Raw genomic sequence first — 14,217 nt, 5'->3', positions numbered from 1 at the left:
GTAGTAGTTAATATAATAGTGTATCATAAAATTCATAGCTAATCTATCATTGAGATCATATAGGCCATCTTTGTGTAGTTTGATATTATATTCGGGTGGCTCACCTTAAAATGCGACAAATCAACATTTGTTTAACAAAAAGAACTATTAACAAAACAAGTTTTGAATAACTATTTTAAGGTCCTCTCATTTTTATTAACATATAATTAAAACTTTATTATAGTTAAGAACTAAAGAAGATATATGTGACTTTGTTCAAATTATATTAAAAAAAATTATTGGATCTGATCATAATTCTTTACCAGTGCTAGTAAACTTTTGTAATGTTGATTTAGATAGTGATATTATTGGTAAATACATCACCAAACAAATAAAAGCAATTACGAAAACCAACCCCATCATGCAACAAGAGATTTGACATTTTTCTTACGAAGACATTGAACCAAACCAAAGCTGTTGGACCAAATTGAATGATCGATTGTTGTGATTGAGTCTTTAACAACAACAAAAAAAAAAAGATTGTTGTGATTGAGTGGGGACATAGCAACGGTCGATAGAGTCGAAGCCACACAAACGGACCAAATTTGTCTACGATAATGACTTTTTGTAACGACACTTTCAATTCAAGGTGATATTGCCATAAATTTCGTCGACATATTTGTCAAATATATAAGGAACATCACGTGAAGTCCAAGGTGTTTTGACCTTATCATTTGTCGTCCATGTTTAATTTAAATTGATATGGATGATAGTCAACTAGAGCTTATAACTAATAATAATATATCATGTAGCATTGTTTTAATCTGTTTCACAAGTAAATGAGTTGAGTATATACTTTAACAACAACAACAACAACAACAACAACAACAAAAAGAAGAAGAAGTAAATGAGTATAATTTTTTCGATGGCCATTTACAAAAGTAATAATCATTTTAACTATAAAAATTTTATATATTTAGCTAACATTTATACATCTATACTGTGTATTCAGCTAGCAATTGAACATTAGACTTGTCGTTGTCGACGTACATACATCGACATGAAGAAGGAGACTATTTAACATGTTCCTGTTTTATGTTATACGTACATGAAGAAGTAAGAAGACCAAATCAGAACAATCAAATAGCTTAGTACATACACGTCTGCGAAGCAAAGAAGATTTGAATGAGAAATTATTTTAGCCAGACGACCACGACAACATACATATTCCTATATATTAAATGAACTAGTTGCAAAAAAATGGCACCTTCCCATAGAACTCCTACAAAAAAATCATTAAAAGGTTTTTTTGATTATGTGGTTGGGACAAAATGGACCCTACAAATGTCACACAACTTCAGCTAACAATTAAACATCTAACTTGTAAATGTTCCTCCTAAAGATTCACACCCAGACAACAAATACTCCTCACCTTATGAGTTATGAGAACATTTCATTAACTCTTACCCATACCTAAGTCTAACCTTTCACATCGTGTATGATATTATAGTTCATGTATAGACGAAAAAATGGTTAATTTTAATAAATAAAATTCAGTATGGTCTTGTCATCGATGATAATCCCAAAAACCTCTTATAAGTTAGTAGTATATTACTACTACCTACAGGCTACAGATCTGATCCAGCTTCTTTTCTGCTCCATTTTCTTTTCATTTTTATATGATCACGAGATCTAAGGTTGTGAATTGTGATCCATATTTCTGAAAACCACAATACGTTATGCTATAACATTAACAATGTTTTTCTAGTGAAATTGTTTATTTAGTAGTGCATAATAATGTATGTGAATGCCATGGTATAACACCACCAACGGTTGAGAAGTACAGTATATGAATAGATAAAGGGCTATAGATAAATAGTTTAAACTTTGGAAATGGGTCGGACACAATTATAACTGGACAGAGCAAGTGGAGTGGTATAGAAGTTTCTTAGCTAAGTTAGCTAGCTTGGTTATTTATTATCATTTTAACATGTTCATAACACTATAACAAAATCGCAGAAAAATAATAGAATGAAACAGATCTGTTGGTGCGATTAAACTACAAACAAAGAACGTCATACTTGAGAAGGGGCTGGAGGAGAAGCTTAATTATGTCAAATAGATTTTGTATTAGTATATGATTTGCAAGTGTGAGCTTCAAATATAAATGTAATCTACAAGTTAATATCTTGTAAAAGCAATAATAAGTTCCTTTGGTACTCCATTAATTACGCCTGATTCACGTACGGTATGCCGTTGACCCACTAACATATTAAATTTGCCAAATGGTTCATGGAAATTTGACAAAAGATTGAAATTATGCGCAAAATCTTAAACATAACCAGGGATTGAAAAAGTAAGCAAGCAATACCTAACATGTGATGTGATAAAATTAGTTCGATACCATGTGGTTAAGCCTGACATAATGACCGTTTAGTTTGAAACTAAAACTTATTTTAATACGTAGTTTCGGCGACATTAACATATAAATACACAAACTAGTGTGTTCATATTGTAATATTTAAACACATTGTAAGAAGCCAATTTGAATATGTAATAGAATCAAATTATCATTTTTAAAATGATGCTTTTTCGATTAAACACTCGAAAACATTTTTATCTAAAGAATCCATGCCATATTGGTATTAGCATGTGAGATTCCCGAGTAGTGTGGCCTAGAGTCGCGTGACCGTTTTTATTGCTTACCCCTAAAGATTATACGTATGCTTCAACGGTCATTGATTCACCATCACATTAAATTAAATCACAACTATGCAGATAATAGTCAAGTAAAAAGTTTTTTTTTTAACATAAATCAAAACCACAAGCGGTGGAATTTTTAACTTTACAACTACAATTCACGCGTGAGCAAGCTGCATGTGTGTACTGTTATTTTATTTTTCTTTTCTTGGAACTTTCCAAAATAAGATTTCAGAAAGAAACAAAAAATACTCTTAAATCCATTTTGTAATATAATCGACGTCTTGGTACGCTGTAGGGTTAATATTATATTACTTCTAATTCCACTGCGAAATTTTATGATTATAAGTAGATCATTCCAAATCAAAATCAAACAGTAGTTAATAAGTATTTATTTTGTCCCTAATTGAATGAGGAGCATGATTTGATGCAGCGTGGCGGAGTGGGTATGATATTGGCTTACGTCTAATCACTTGTTTTCTGTTGTTTTCTACTATCTACAATGCTTCAAAATCCGAAACAAAACTCTAATCCAACTAAGAGGTCGACTATAAACCATATCGGTTTTGGTTTAAACCGAGAATTTCTTCCTTTTTTCCCCATTTTTTTTGTAAGTTCAAAAAATACCTTAACACACCGACTAACCAAAAAAAAAAAAAAACAAGTTGATGAGTTGATCTAATTTGTCCCACTTTAGTCAAATTTCTAATATATAACAATATTATAAAATTATGTTTACATACGTTTTATTGTATATGTTTATGTAATTATTGAACTTAAACCAACTTAAGTATATAAATGTTCGCTTTTAGTTTGTAATACTTCAACTCGACAATACTGCATTATATTTTTCTATTCTGTTAATCTATAATAAAAAAAGTGACAAAAGAAATAGCATAATATGATTTGAAATTCTCATATCCTTAAAATTTATTTAATTGTCAATAATCTAGTTCTTAAGTTACTACATGTTAAAAAACAAAAGGAAAAAAAAAACTGAAAAATAATTTTTCAAATTTTATATGATAATTCTCAATTTCATCCAGATCTAAATCACGTTAGAAATCTGAAGGAAATAAAAGGAGGAACAAATAATGAACCGACTCAAACACTATTTAACGATTAATGTGGATAAATCAGATTTTTGGATAATAACCATGCTTGCATCCACTTAACGCAAGGGTCCTACACTTTGTTTCCAAGAAAATCAGAGCCGTGTGAATAAGAGAACTTAAAAACAAAAGTCTAAACCGATCAGAAAGGTATCTGATGCCTCTTCATTTTACATAATTAACACAAAACACAACAAAAAAAAGTTACAAGAAAGAATCTCTCAAATGAAAGAAGAAGAAGAAGAAAAATACAAAAACACTTTATAATCATCAAAATTAGTCTAGTCGATGAAGTCACTACAGATTCCCACAATCACACACCCCTTTTTTTTCTTCTTGTCACCACCATTTCCATATCTCATAAAAACCATATTATATACAATTATAAAATAAAAAGACAATAACTAGAAGAACCCCACCAATAAAACTTGCTATAAATATACCAAAGCTCCCATTTTTTTTCATCAACAAAGCTTCTCTCTCTCTCTCTCTCTCTCTCTCTCTCTCTTGGCCTATCATCTTTATTTTTTTGTTGGTTCAGTTCGCTATCAGACATATCTGAAACCCCATAACTCATAAAGTTTCACACTTTCTCACATCTCTTACTCCAAAGTTTTTGTCTTTCCCCAAAAACAATGGTCGACGTTGATCGGAGAATGACCGGTCTCAGACCATCACACGCCGCGGGTCTCCGTCGTCTCTCTGCACGAGCCGCTGCACCAACGACACCAACTGTAAGAAACAGTCTCGTCTCTTTCTCATCTCTAGCTGATCAAGTCATCTCACACTTACACACCTCAAGGATCCAAGTCCAACCGGGTCTAACCGACTCCGAATTCGCCATAGCCGAAGCAGAGTTCGCATTCGCTTTCCCACCTGACCTCCGTGCAGTTCTCACCGCCGGTTTACCCGTCGGAGCTGGATTCCCAGACTGGCGTTCTCCCGGAGCTCGTCTCCATCTCAGAGCTATGATCGATCTTCCCATCGCCGCCGTGTCGTTTCAGATCGCGAGGAACACTCTCTGGAGCAAGTCTTGGGGTTTAAGACCGTCCGACCCGGAGAAAGCTTTACGGGTCGCGAGAAATGCTCTCAAAAGAGCTCCTTTGATGATACCAATCTTTGATCACTGCTATATTCCTTGTAACCCGTCTTTAGCGGGTAACCCGGTTTTTTACATTGACGAGACCCGGATTTTCTGTTGCGGGTCGGATCTTTCTGATTTCTTCGAGCGTGAGTCTTCTTTGTTCAGAGGCTCCGACACGTGTCCGGTTGTTTTAACTAAGCAACGTTCGGTTAGTGAGAAATCAGCCGGGCCATCGTCATCGTCGTCGTCTAATTTATCAAGAATGAGTTTAGATTCGGGTCGGGTTCATGGGTCGGGTACACCGAGATGGGTTGAGTTTTGGAGTGACGCGGCGGTTGATCATCGGAGGAGAAACTCTGCTTCTTCGATGTCTTCGTCACACTCTTCGTCGCCGGAGAGGTTTCTAGATTTACCAAGATCAGAGACGCCGAAATGGGTCGACGATTACGTGAACCGGATCGGGTCGGTTTTAAGAGGAGGCGGGTGGAGCGAATCCGACGTCGATGATATTGTACACGTGTCAGCATCTGGATTCTTTGAGGGTGAAATGGTGATTTTAGACAATCAAGCGGTTCTTGATGCGTTGCTTTTGAAAGCGGGTCGGTTCTCGGAGTCGCTCCGAAAAGCTGGATGGAGCTCCGAAGAAGTATCGGATGCACTTGGTTTTGATTTTAGACCGGAGAAGGAGAAGAAACCGGTTAAGAAGCTATCTCCTGAACTAGTCCAACGAATCGGGAAACTTGCTGAGTCGGTTTCTCGGTCATGATATATTCCAAATATCGAGATTCTTTTTTCACTTTTAATTACCCCCTCAAGAATACTATCACTATATTAAAAAAAACACAGAATTAGATTTTAACGTTTTCAAAAAAAGGTATAAAATATGTGTAATCTTGTATTTGTTATTTAGAAGCAAGAGATTTTAAAAAATGGGGTGAGCGTTGTTGCACTGTGAAGAAAAAAAGTACACTAAATAAGTAATAAATAAAGAGATCCAAATTTGTATATTAATATGATTTGGTGTACAGCTCTGATCATTTTCGCGATTTGTGTAGGGGGGACTAATTTGATCGATTTGTTTTTATCGGGGTGTCTTTTGAATTAATTACTTTTGGGAAAGGTTCGTTTGTGGAATATCTATCTATAAAATCATCAAAAAGAAGCACAAACGCACGTGTGACCAACTTGGGGTCCCGCGATCGATGCCAAAGCCGACGTCGTTTTCTTAACGCAACGCTGTCTTTTATTTAACCTTTGTGGTTTTTGTAAATTGTACCCGTATCGGTCGACGTGAAAAACAAACTATGAAATGATTACTTTTTTGTTAATATACTATGAAATGATTACTAAACCACGATATAAAACAAAGTATTACTAGTATTTTTTTACTCAATCAAGAGAAAAATTATTGACAAAATAGAAAAGATCAGAAATGAAAAAAGGAAATCGCAATTTTTGTTTGATAGTTGTTGCAGATGGTTTAACATGTTATCAACAAATGCTATGTTTAAAGTTTAAACCAAAAGCAAGTAAACAAAATAATGTTTTGGAAATAATTTGGACAATTATTGGGAAATGTTAATAAGATAATTCAGCCAAATACAAAAGATGTGTACTACTACTAGCTGATATACCAAACACACTTAATAATCCAGGAAAAATTATGAGGTTAGATGAGATGTATCAGACAATCTACAGCTAGGTACACTCGGAAATAATATGTTTGCTTACGTTGTGATCAGTGATCATAACCAACCTTTTACCAGTAAAAGGACTGTTGTTGCAATCATTATATCCAAATAATAATAATAATAATACTATTCCTTACATTTCTGGTACTATTATTGTATACCAAACTTTTTTTTTGGTATAATTTTAAATATTTCCCATAAAGAGGAAAATAAACATATTCTTCATTAGAGCATAGGTTTATTAGTCAAACAAAAGACTTTCTGATGTAACCGGATGAATTTTGAACTGGTAGAGATAATTTATTTGTGACATATGAGAAATCAATATTACTGTATTTTAAAGCAGTACTAAAAATTAATACAAACCAAACCTGACCAAGTTGATTACTTGAAAAAAAAAAGAAGCAAATTATGATGAACGAGTTAGCGACAAGTTTACTTTTTATCGGAGATTATATGATACTGTAGTATCGTACTTGTAAATATTTTAATGTCGGTCCACAATAATAATATCTTGAAAACGGTCACTACCACCACTAAAAGAAACCATCTGACCAGACCGTTGCTCCTGCGATCGATCACGTGCAGATCCCACCGCCCATCACGTTCCTCCTCATCCGTCTCTTTATTCCAACATGACATATCATATCGGATCTGGGCCGTTGATTAGACAGATGCGTATGAACATGTGGTGGGCGTGGAGCAGACGACCGTGAGAACTCGTGAGTCCGTGTATCATAAAACGTTGGTTCGGTCCGCTTAATATGTTACGTGTGTCGTCTGTTAAGTGTGAACTATTTATTAGTTGAGGCTTTGACTTTCCACCTTAATTATTTTTAATTTGAAAATTTGTGTGTAACTGACATATAATTTCATAGATTCTCTAACAACTTGGAGAAATATAAGAGATAGTTTGGTATAGTCTTATAGAGTTCCTCTATTTTCAGAAGAAAAAAAAAATGAAAAAAGAAACGTATCGTTTTAGTAAATTTGGACGTCAAACAAAAATAAAAAAATTGTAAGTACAAACTTTTGACTCTAGTGCTTGCACTGTGGGGCAACCACAAGTCTGGTCCAAGATCTAAGGTAGATATGGGAGTTTGGATCCATGATGATATTTTCTGAAGAATCTGAAAACCAGAAGTCTTACAAGTACGTTCGATAATAGTGTTATAGAGGCATATACACACACCTTAAAATAGTATGCTGGATTATGATTCTTTTGGTTTTACATTAAACTTGTAACCTAACTATTTATACTTTTGATTATGTGTTATTTTTAGATATGAAGAATTGAAGATTTAAAGACCCCAACAAACAAAAAATAGTAGTTACTATAAAAACGAAGTAAAAAATTATGCGGTTATTAAAAATAAGCAACTCAAAATCTTATCACTTTTCCGTCTTATTTTCATATTATTTAGAAATAAAAGTTAGAGGAATTCTGCAACCAATTAGTGAAATTGGCTTCATTGTAATCTTCAAAATGCAAAGGAGAAGGACAAAATTTTGGGGGATTTTGTCTGCCCCATCCGCAGTGCCGGTCTGACATTTTTTAATGCCCAACACAAAAAAAAAAAAAATTATGCCCCATAAATTTTTTTTTTGGCAAACTTATAAATATAAATAACCATACTTTATTTAGTAAAATAATATATAACCATACTTAAACTGTAAAACACTAAAACAATATGTTTAATTTCTTAACCAATTTGTAAAAAGAGAAAAAGGTAAAAAACAAAATCTACTTTTAAAAAAATGTTTTTTTAATACTTTTGCCTGCAAAATCAACAAGAAGGTTTACGAATAACAAGCAAAAACTTGAATCAAATTTGAATTCTATCTTGATGCTTTATATTATTTTTTATTCACACAATCACAAAACAAGTATAATAATAGTAATCATAGTCATAGATTCACTATTGCTAACCCAACACCAATCTACGTATCAAAAGACTAAAGCTATATAAGTCTTGAAAATTTTTAATCAAAATCCAGCATTTTGTTGCTTTAGGGAAGTCTTCGGTTGAAGTTTCTTAGGGTTTTATTAATAAAAAATGCTACCAAACAAAAGAAATTATTAACAAAATGTTTAAGTAACATTTTATTAATAAACTTAATGCCCATAAAAGATGGTAAAAAGAAAGCCAAACAAAAAAAATTATAAAAAACTTAGAATTTTTTTAAAACATAAAAGACCTCAATTTTTTTTCTAAAATAAGCCCCATATATTTTCATGCCCTAATCCCTTGCTTCACTAGATTGTGCTATGGGCCGGGCCTGTCCATCCGCATCATAGAAGTTTTCGTTATATCAAAATAGCATATTGCCCTTATTAGAAAAGTTATATTGACATATATATACTACCAAACGTAGAGAAGTAAAAAATTTATAGTTGAAAATCGTAATTACATTCGTTAAAAACTAAAGAAATTATATGAAAACATAGTAAGGATTATAACTCCAATCCCTCTTCTTGATTACTATAAGAAAATAATTGGATGATTAAAAAACTAGTTAAATTTTCTACCACCACTACTTTACTATTAGCAAAAGAACCATTTGCTTATTATGATTATAAAAGCTATAGGCCTGTATTGGGCCACATAAGTACAAAACTTTTGACTCTAGTGCTTGCACTGTGGGGCAACCACAAGTCTGGTCCAAGATCTAAGGTAGATATGGGAGTTTGGATCCATGATGATATTTTCTGAAGAATCTGAAAACCAGAAGTCTTACAAGTACGTTCGATAATAGTGTTATAGAGGCATAGACCGTCACTACCAAAATTGACATGTATAGTTACTATAGATTTTGTAGGTATAACAAATATATTGTAGCAAAAAATTATTTGTTACAGTTTAGTTACAAATAAACTTTGTAACTATTTCATTGTAGCAAATTTCACCATCGTATCTCTTCGTCGCAAATTTGCTACACAGTTGTGACAAATTAATTTGTATCCATTGCTACTAATTGCTATATATATATTTGTAACTAATTTTGACCAAAAGAGTGGTCGAAAATACTGACCAAATAAATGGTCAAAAATTTATGACCAGTAAGGTGGTCAAAAATAGTTACGACCAAAAAATGGTCAAAATCTCCTGACGAATAAATTGGTCAATAATTATCGACCACCTGATTGGTCGAAAATTTCTATATTACTGACCCAAAAGAGGTCGAATACTTCATATTATAAAATGGCCAAAATTGTTTTTTTACAAAATTATATTAAAAAAAAAAACTGAATTTTGTTCTTTTAAATTACGTAATTAGAATAACTAAAGTGAAAAGAAAAGTCAATACATAGAGAATGTTAATAAATACACATACTAATTATCATCTCCATCCAAAGCCTCAACACTTGGAGGAACCAAGTAGGGAAATTGTTTGAATAACACTTTCCTGAAATAATCGAGCTCTTTGGCTTGCCGTGCTTGCGCTTTTGCCTGCTCAGCCTGCGCTTTAGCTTGTTCTGCTTGTGCTTTCTCCATTTCTAATATCTTTAAGTTCGCAGCCTTCAACTCTTCTTGCATTACCAAACTAGAAGTATCTGAGAATTTAGAGGAGGATTTGTTGAAGTGTGGAAGACTACCGAAGCCAAAATGACTTCTTTTATTATCCTTAATCTCCTGAAAGATTAAAATAATAATCAATTTAGCAAGGTAGCATTCCTAAATGTAAGCGTACATACTTGTTAAACAGAAACATGATACATTCTCTTTTCCAAAAGATTATAATCAAACCACATACAGTGTTAGGTTCTAGCTAAATTTTTTATTATTTACCTTTATAAGACAAACTCATCTTTCCAATGAATTTTGTTTATTAAGCTAGATAATTACACTCACAATATACAAAAGTTCTTATGTAATACTTTATTTACCTGAAAAAAAAGCTCGTTCATTTCAGATTGGGAAAGCGAGTTAGATTGTACCAATCCATCTTGTGTCTCTTCAGAAAGAATATTTTGTTCTTTCTCAGAAACATTCTCAGCGATCCGTGCAGCCTTTTTGTCAATAATGGTGTTGGTCTTCTAGCTTGTATGTGTGTCAATCATAAAAGCCACCATGTTTGGAGGTTCACCAGCTTCTTTTGTCTTATAATTATAAAAAGACAACCAACATATGTACAAATGATGTTAGTTGGTATAAAATCATAAAAAAGTATCACATGTATCTATTACCATTTCATCGAAACGTCTTGCATAAGACTTAGAGCCTGTGGTGTGTGCTGCTGGACCGTCACCTCCGCGATTGCTGTTTCGATTGCCTTTGTTTTTATTAGCCATTTTCTCCGCCATCTCACTTTTCCAGTATTTGACATATCCATTCCACATATCAACATTCGTCATCCATTTGGGATGTCCTTTCCCATTTTTCCATCCCTTTTTCCATGAATATAGTTGGTTCTTAAATACTGATTTAGCAACTCTATCATAACTCTTTCGTACAGATTGCGAATATGTGAGATTCCAATTATATTCTTGCTGCAATAACGAGAAAAAAGTCGCATAAAACAATTTTTAACAACAATAACAAAACCAGATTTGTATTTAACATTTATAGAACTGACCGCAAATGATTTGAACCATTGTCGTTTAGTTTTCTCGGGGAGTTCAGAATATTTTGCACAGAACATTGGGAGATCTGACTTCATCATCTGCAACACCGACTTAGTTGATTTGTGTATCATAACTAAACCTAATCATAAACAGCAAATCAATATTAGTATTTGTTAAAATAGCAATTTAATAAATCAAGTATTAAAAAGACACTCTTTGGTAGATACCATGTTGTGTTGCCAGCACGAGTAGGGTGGAGCACCGTCATGGATTCCCGTCCCGGAGTCAAAAGCAAGTCAGTGATTGACATTTCTGAGAATGTTGCTGATGAGTCTTCGGTCTCATGAACGTTGTGAGGTACTTGGTGCAGATGTGCAGCAGATGAGGTTGGGCTTTGATTATTATTTCGATTAGATTGCCATTGTAGGAAATCTAGAAAATCTTGAGTTTGAGTAAAATCAGCAGGTTCCATCTGGAAAAAAGAATCTTTGAAGAAATCAGCACAAAAGAACAACAACAAAAAAACATTTGATCCATGATGAAGAATGAAGAGATAATGAAATAATCTATTCTTTTACTCTTTGTGAATATGCTATCAGAGGAATTTTGACTTAGTACAAATTATTTATGATTATGTGACAACCCAAGTAAACAAATCCTCAAGACATTGACAATAAGAAAGGGAAAAAAAATAAGAGAAGCAAGCGTTTTATGCCTCATTAGCAAATATATATTTTATTGTTGACTGATAAAGATATGTAGTTTGTTTTTAACAAATCTTAGAAATTGGAAAGTGAAGAAACAATAATAATTGGACTCTCAAAACCCATAATCGTCCCTCCAAGCATCGAGAATTCAGAACAAAAATCAAACTTTCCCTTCTTTATAAGCATCGACAAATCAAAAGTCAAACCCCCATCGACTTTAATCAAATTGGAACAATCATAAATTCACAAAATCCATCCGAGTCAAAGAAATTGAGACTTAATAGAGAAAGATACATAGACAGAAAGAAGGGGAGATGAAAAGATCGACCTCGTTGTTTATGGCGGAGAATAAAGACGAATTGAGACAATTGTGGTGGCAAAGAGAGATGAATCGAAGGTATGTGATGTAGATCTACGAATTAGTAACGATATCTATATAGCTACATTTAGTAACGAATTAGCTACAATACCTATTTGTCACTAATTTGTAACAATTTATAGCTATCATTTGTTATTAACTCTTTTGTAGCAAATTTTTGTGGCTATATAATACAAATTTACTAGTGCGTTGGTTTATACACACACCTTAAAATAGTATGCTGGATTGTGATTCTTTTGGTTTTACATTAAACTTGTAACCTAACTATTTATACTTTTGATTATGTGTTATTTTTATATATGAAGAATTGAAGATTTAAAGACCCCAACAAACAAAAAATACTAGTAGTTACTATAAAAAGAAGTAAAAAATTATGCGGTTATTAAAGATAAGCAACTCAAAATCTTATCACTTTTCGGTCTTATTTTCATATTATTTAGAAATAAAAGTTAGAGGAATTCTGCAACCAATTAGTGAAATTGGCTTCATTGTAATCTTCAAAATGCAAAGGAGAAGGACAAAATTTTGGGGGATTTTGTCTGCCCCATCCGCATCATAGAAGTTTTCGTTATATCAAAATAGCATATTGCCCTTATTAGAAAAGTTATATTGACATATATATACTACCAAACGTAGAGAAGTAAAAAATTTATAGTTGAAAATCGTAATTACATTTGTTAAAAACTAAAGACATTATATGAAAACATAGTAAGGATTATAACTTCTATCCAGAGCCGGCCCAACCCTAAAGCAGGCAAAGCACATAGGCCACATCATATAGTAAAAATTTTAGTAATATATTTTTGAGAGATTAGGTAGATCTATCGGATCTGTGTCATACAATTATGTGGCAAGTCATGGGTTCAAACCATCAACTCTACTGATCATACAGTTTTTTTTTCTTTTTCTTTTGCTTTTTATTTACAGTTTTTGGTTTTTGTTTTTTTTTACAAAAATTTGAATTAACTTGACTACAAGATATTATAATATTCAAACAAAACTAAAATTTTATACAAGAATATCAAAATTACTTCTTCTCCTTAATCTTTATTTTATTATAGTAATACATTATTACAAACTACTTTCGATTGTCTACAAGTATTTGTTATAATAAAAGTTAAAAAAAAATAAATTTTAGATTGTTATTACATTTTTTCCATGTTTTTAATAATATTTTAGTATTGTAGTGAAAAAAATATTAGTTTTATATAATAAACAAAATTATTTTTCTATGCTTTAGGCCACCAAAATTCAAGGACCGGCCCTGCTCCAATCCTCTTCTTGATTACTATAAGAAAATAATTGGATGATTAAAAAACTAGTTAAATTTCCTACCACCACTACTTTACTATTAGCAAAAGAACCATTTGCTTATTATGATTATAAAAGCTATAGGCCTGTATTGGGCCACATAACTTTTCAGGCCCATTTAATTCTTAACCCTTAGCTGATATTATTTGTGATGTTGTATGTCGGTCCTTTCTCCCTAACCGGCTTTTCTTTTGTTTTATAGATTTTCATGTGTAATGCAATGGTTACTGAAACATTTTAAAAGCCATTTATTGTTTTGTCAGAAAACAAAATATCCCACGTAATATATTATACAAATTTGTGATAACACATTTAGATATCGGCTTATAATTATGTGATATATATCGTTAACAACATTGAGAAGATCTGACGAGTTTATTATTTTCTGTTTAATCCACATTTTTTACCATCGCTTTCCTTATACTCCATATATGGAAGACAAGACAAACTATTTTGCATTATCCATTCAATTCGTTCAAAACATATATTCAATAATAGAGAAAAAGAACACAAATGTATTATCTTAGAGGAGACATTTTACATATGTCTTGTGAGGTGCACCGGAAAATAAATAAGTTGAGTACATTTAATATAGCACAAGGGACATGGATGGGTATTAGAAAACAAGAGTCAAAGAATGTACCAAATACCAAAAATCTACTAAAACTAAGACGCAAACAAATAAAA

At 32.4% G+C, this 14,217-nt stretch overlaps 2 protein-coding genes across 4 annotated transcripts; one reads left to right on the top strand and one right to left on the bottom strand.

The window, feature by feature from the left end:
* On the top strand, positions 4,212 to 5,923 carry LOC104711577. The gene has a single exon (XM_010428277.2). It carries the CDS (start codon positions 4,427 to 4,429, stop codon positions 5,639 to 5,641), a length of 1,215 nt encoding a protein of 404 aa, XP_010426579.1. The 5' UTR covers positions 4,212 to 4,426; the 3' UTR covers positions 5,642 to 5,923.
* On the bottom strand, positions 9,846 to 12,270 carry LOC104711576. Of its 3 annotated transcripts, XR_755342.1 has the most exons (6): positions 12,169 to 12,270; positions 11,361 to 11,605; positions 11,145 to 11,272; positions 10,756 to 11,058; positions 10,456 to 10,668; positions 9,846 to 10,201 (listed from the first exon to the last, which is right to left on the bottom strand). XR_755342.1 is itself a non-coding variant. In XM_010428275.1 (2 exons), the coding sequence occupies exons 1-2, from the start codon at positions 10,474 to 10,476 to the stop codon at positions 9,902 to 9,904; spliced, it is 321 nt and encodes a 106-aa protein (XP_010426577.1). In that variant the 5' UTR covers positions 10,477 to 10,703; the 3' UTR covers positions 9,846 to 9,901. The 3 variants fall into 3 exon arrangements, 1 of the variants encoding a protein (XP_010426577.1); XR_755341.2 differs by lacking the exon at positions 12,169 to 12,270 and having other exon boundaries at positions 11,361 to 12,144; XM_010428275.1 differs by lacking the exons at positions 10,756 to 11,058; positions 11,145 to 11,272; positions 11,361 to 11,605; positions 12,169 to 12,270 and having other exon boundaries at positions 10,456 to 10,703.

Source organism: Camelina sativa, chromosome 9, assembly GCF_000633955.1.
Source record: "Camelina sativa cultivar DH55 chromosome 9, Cs, whole genome shotgun sequence".
In the NCBI taxonomy this organism is placed as follows: Eukaryota; Viridiplantae; Streptophyta; class Magnoliopsida; order Brassicales; family Brassicaceae; genus Camelina; species Camelina sativa.
The sequence above is the reverse complement of the archived record's forward strand: the minus strand, read 5'-3'. Positions and strand labels throughout refer to the sequence as shown.

Excerpts from the sequence above, each read along its gene's own strand:
- LOC104711576 (XM_010428275.1), bottom strand. The coding sequence starts at position 10,476 with ATGAACGAGCTTTTTTTTCAG. Across the intron at positions 10,202-10,455 it reads TGAACGAGCTTTTTTTTCAG|GAGATTAAGGATAATAAAAG; the intron begins GTAAATAAAGTA and ends TTAATCTTTCAG.
- LOC104711577 (XM_010428277.2), top strand. The coding sequence starts at position 4,427 with ATGGTCGACGTTGATCGGAGAATGACCGGTCTCAGACCATCACACGCC.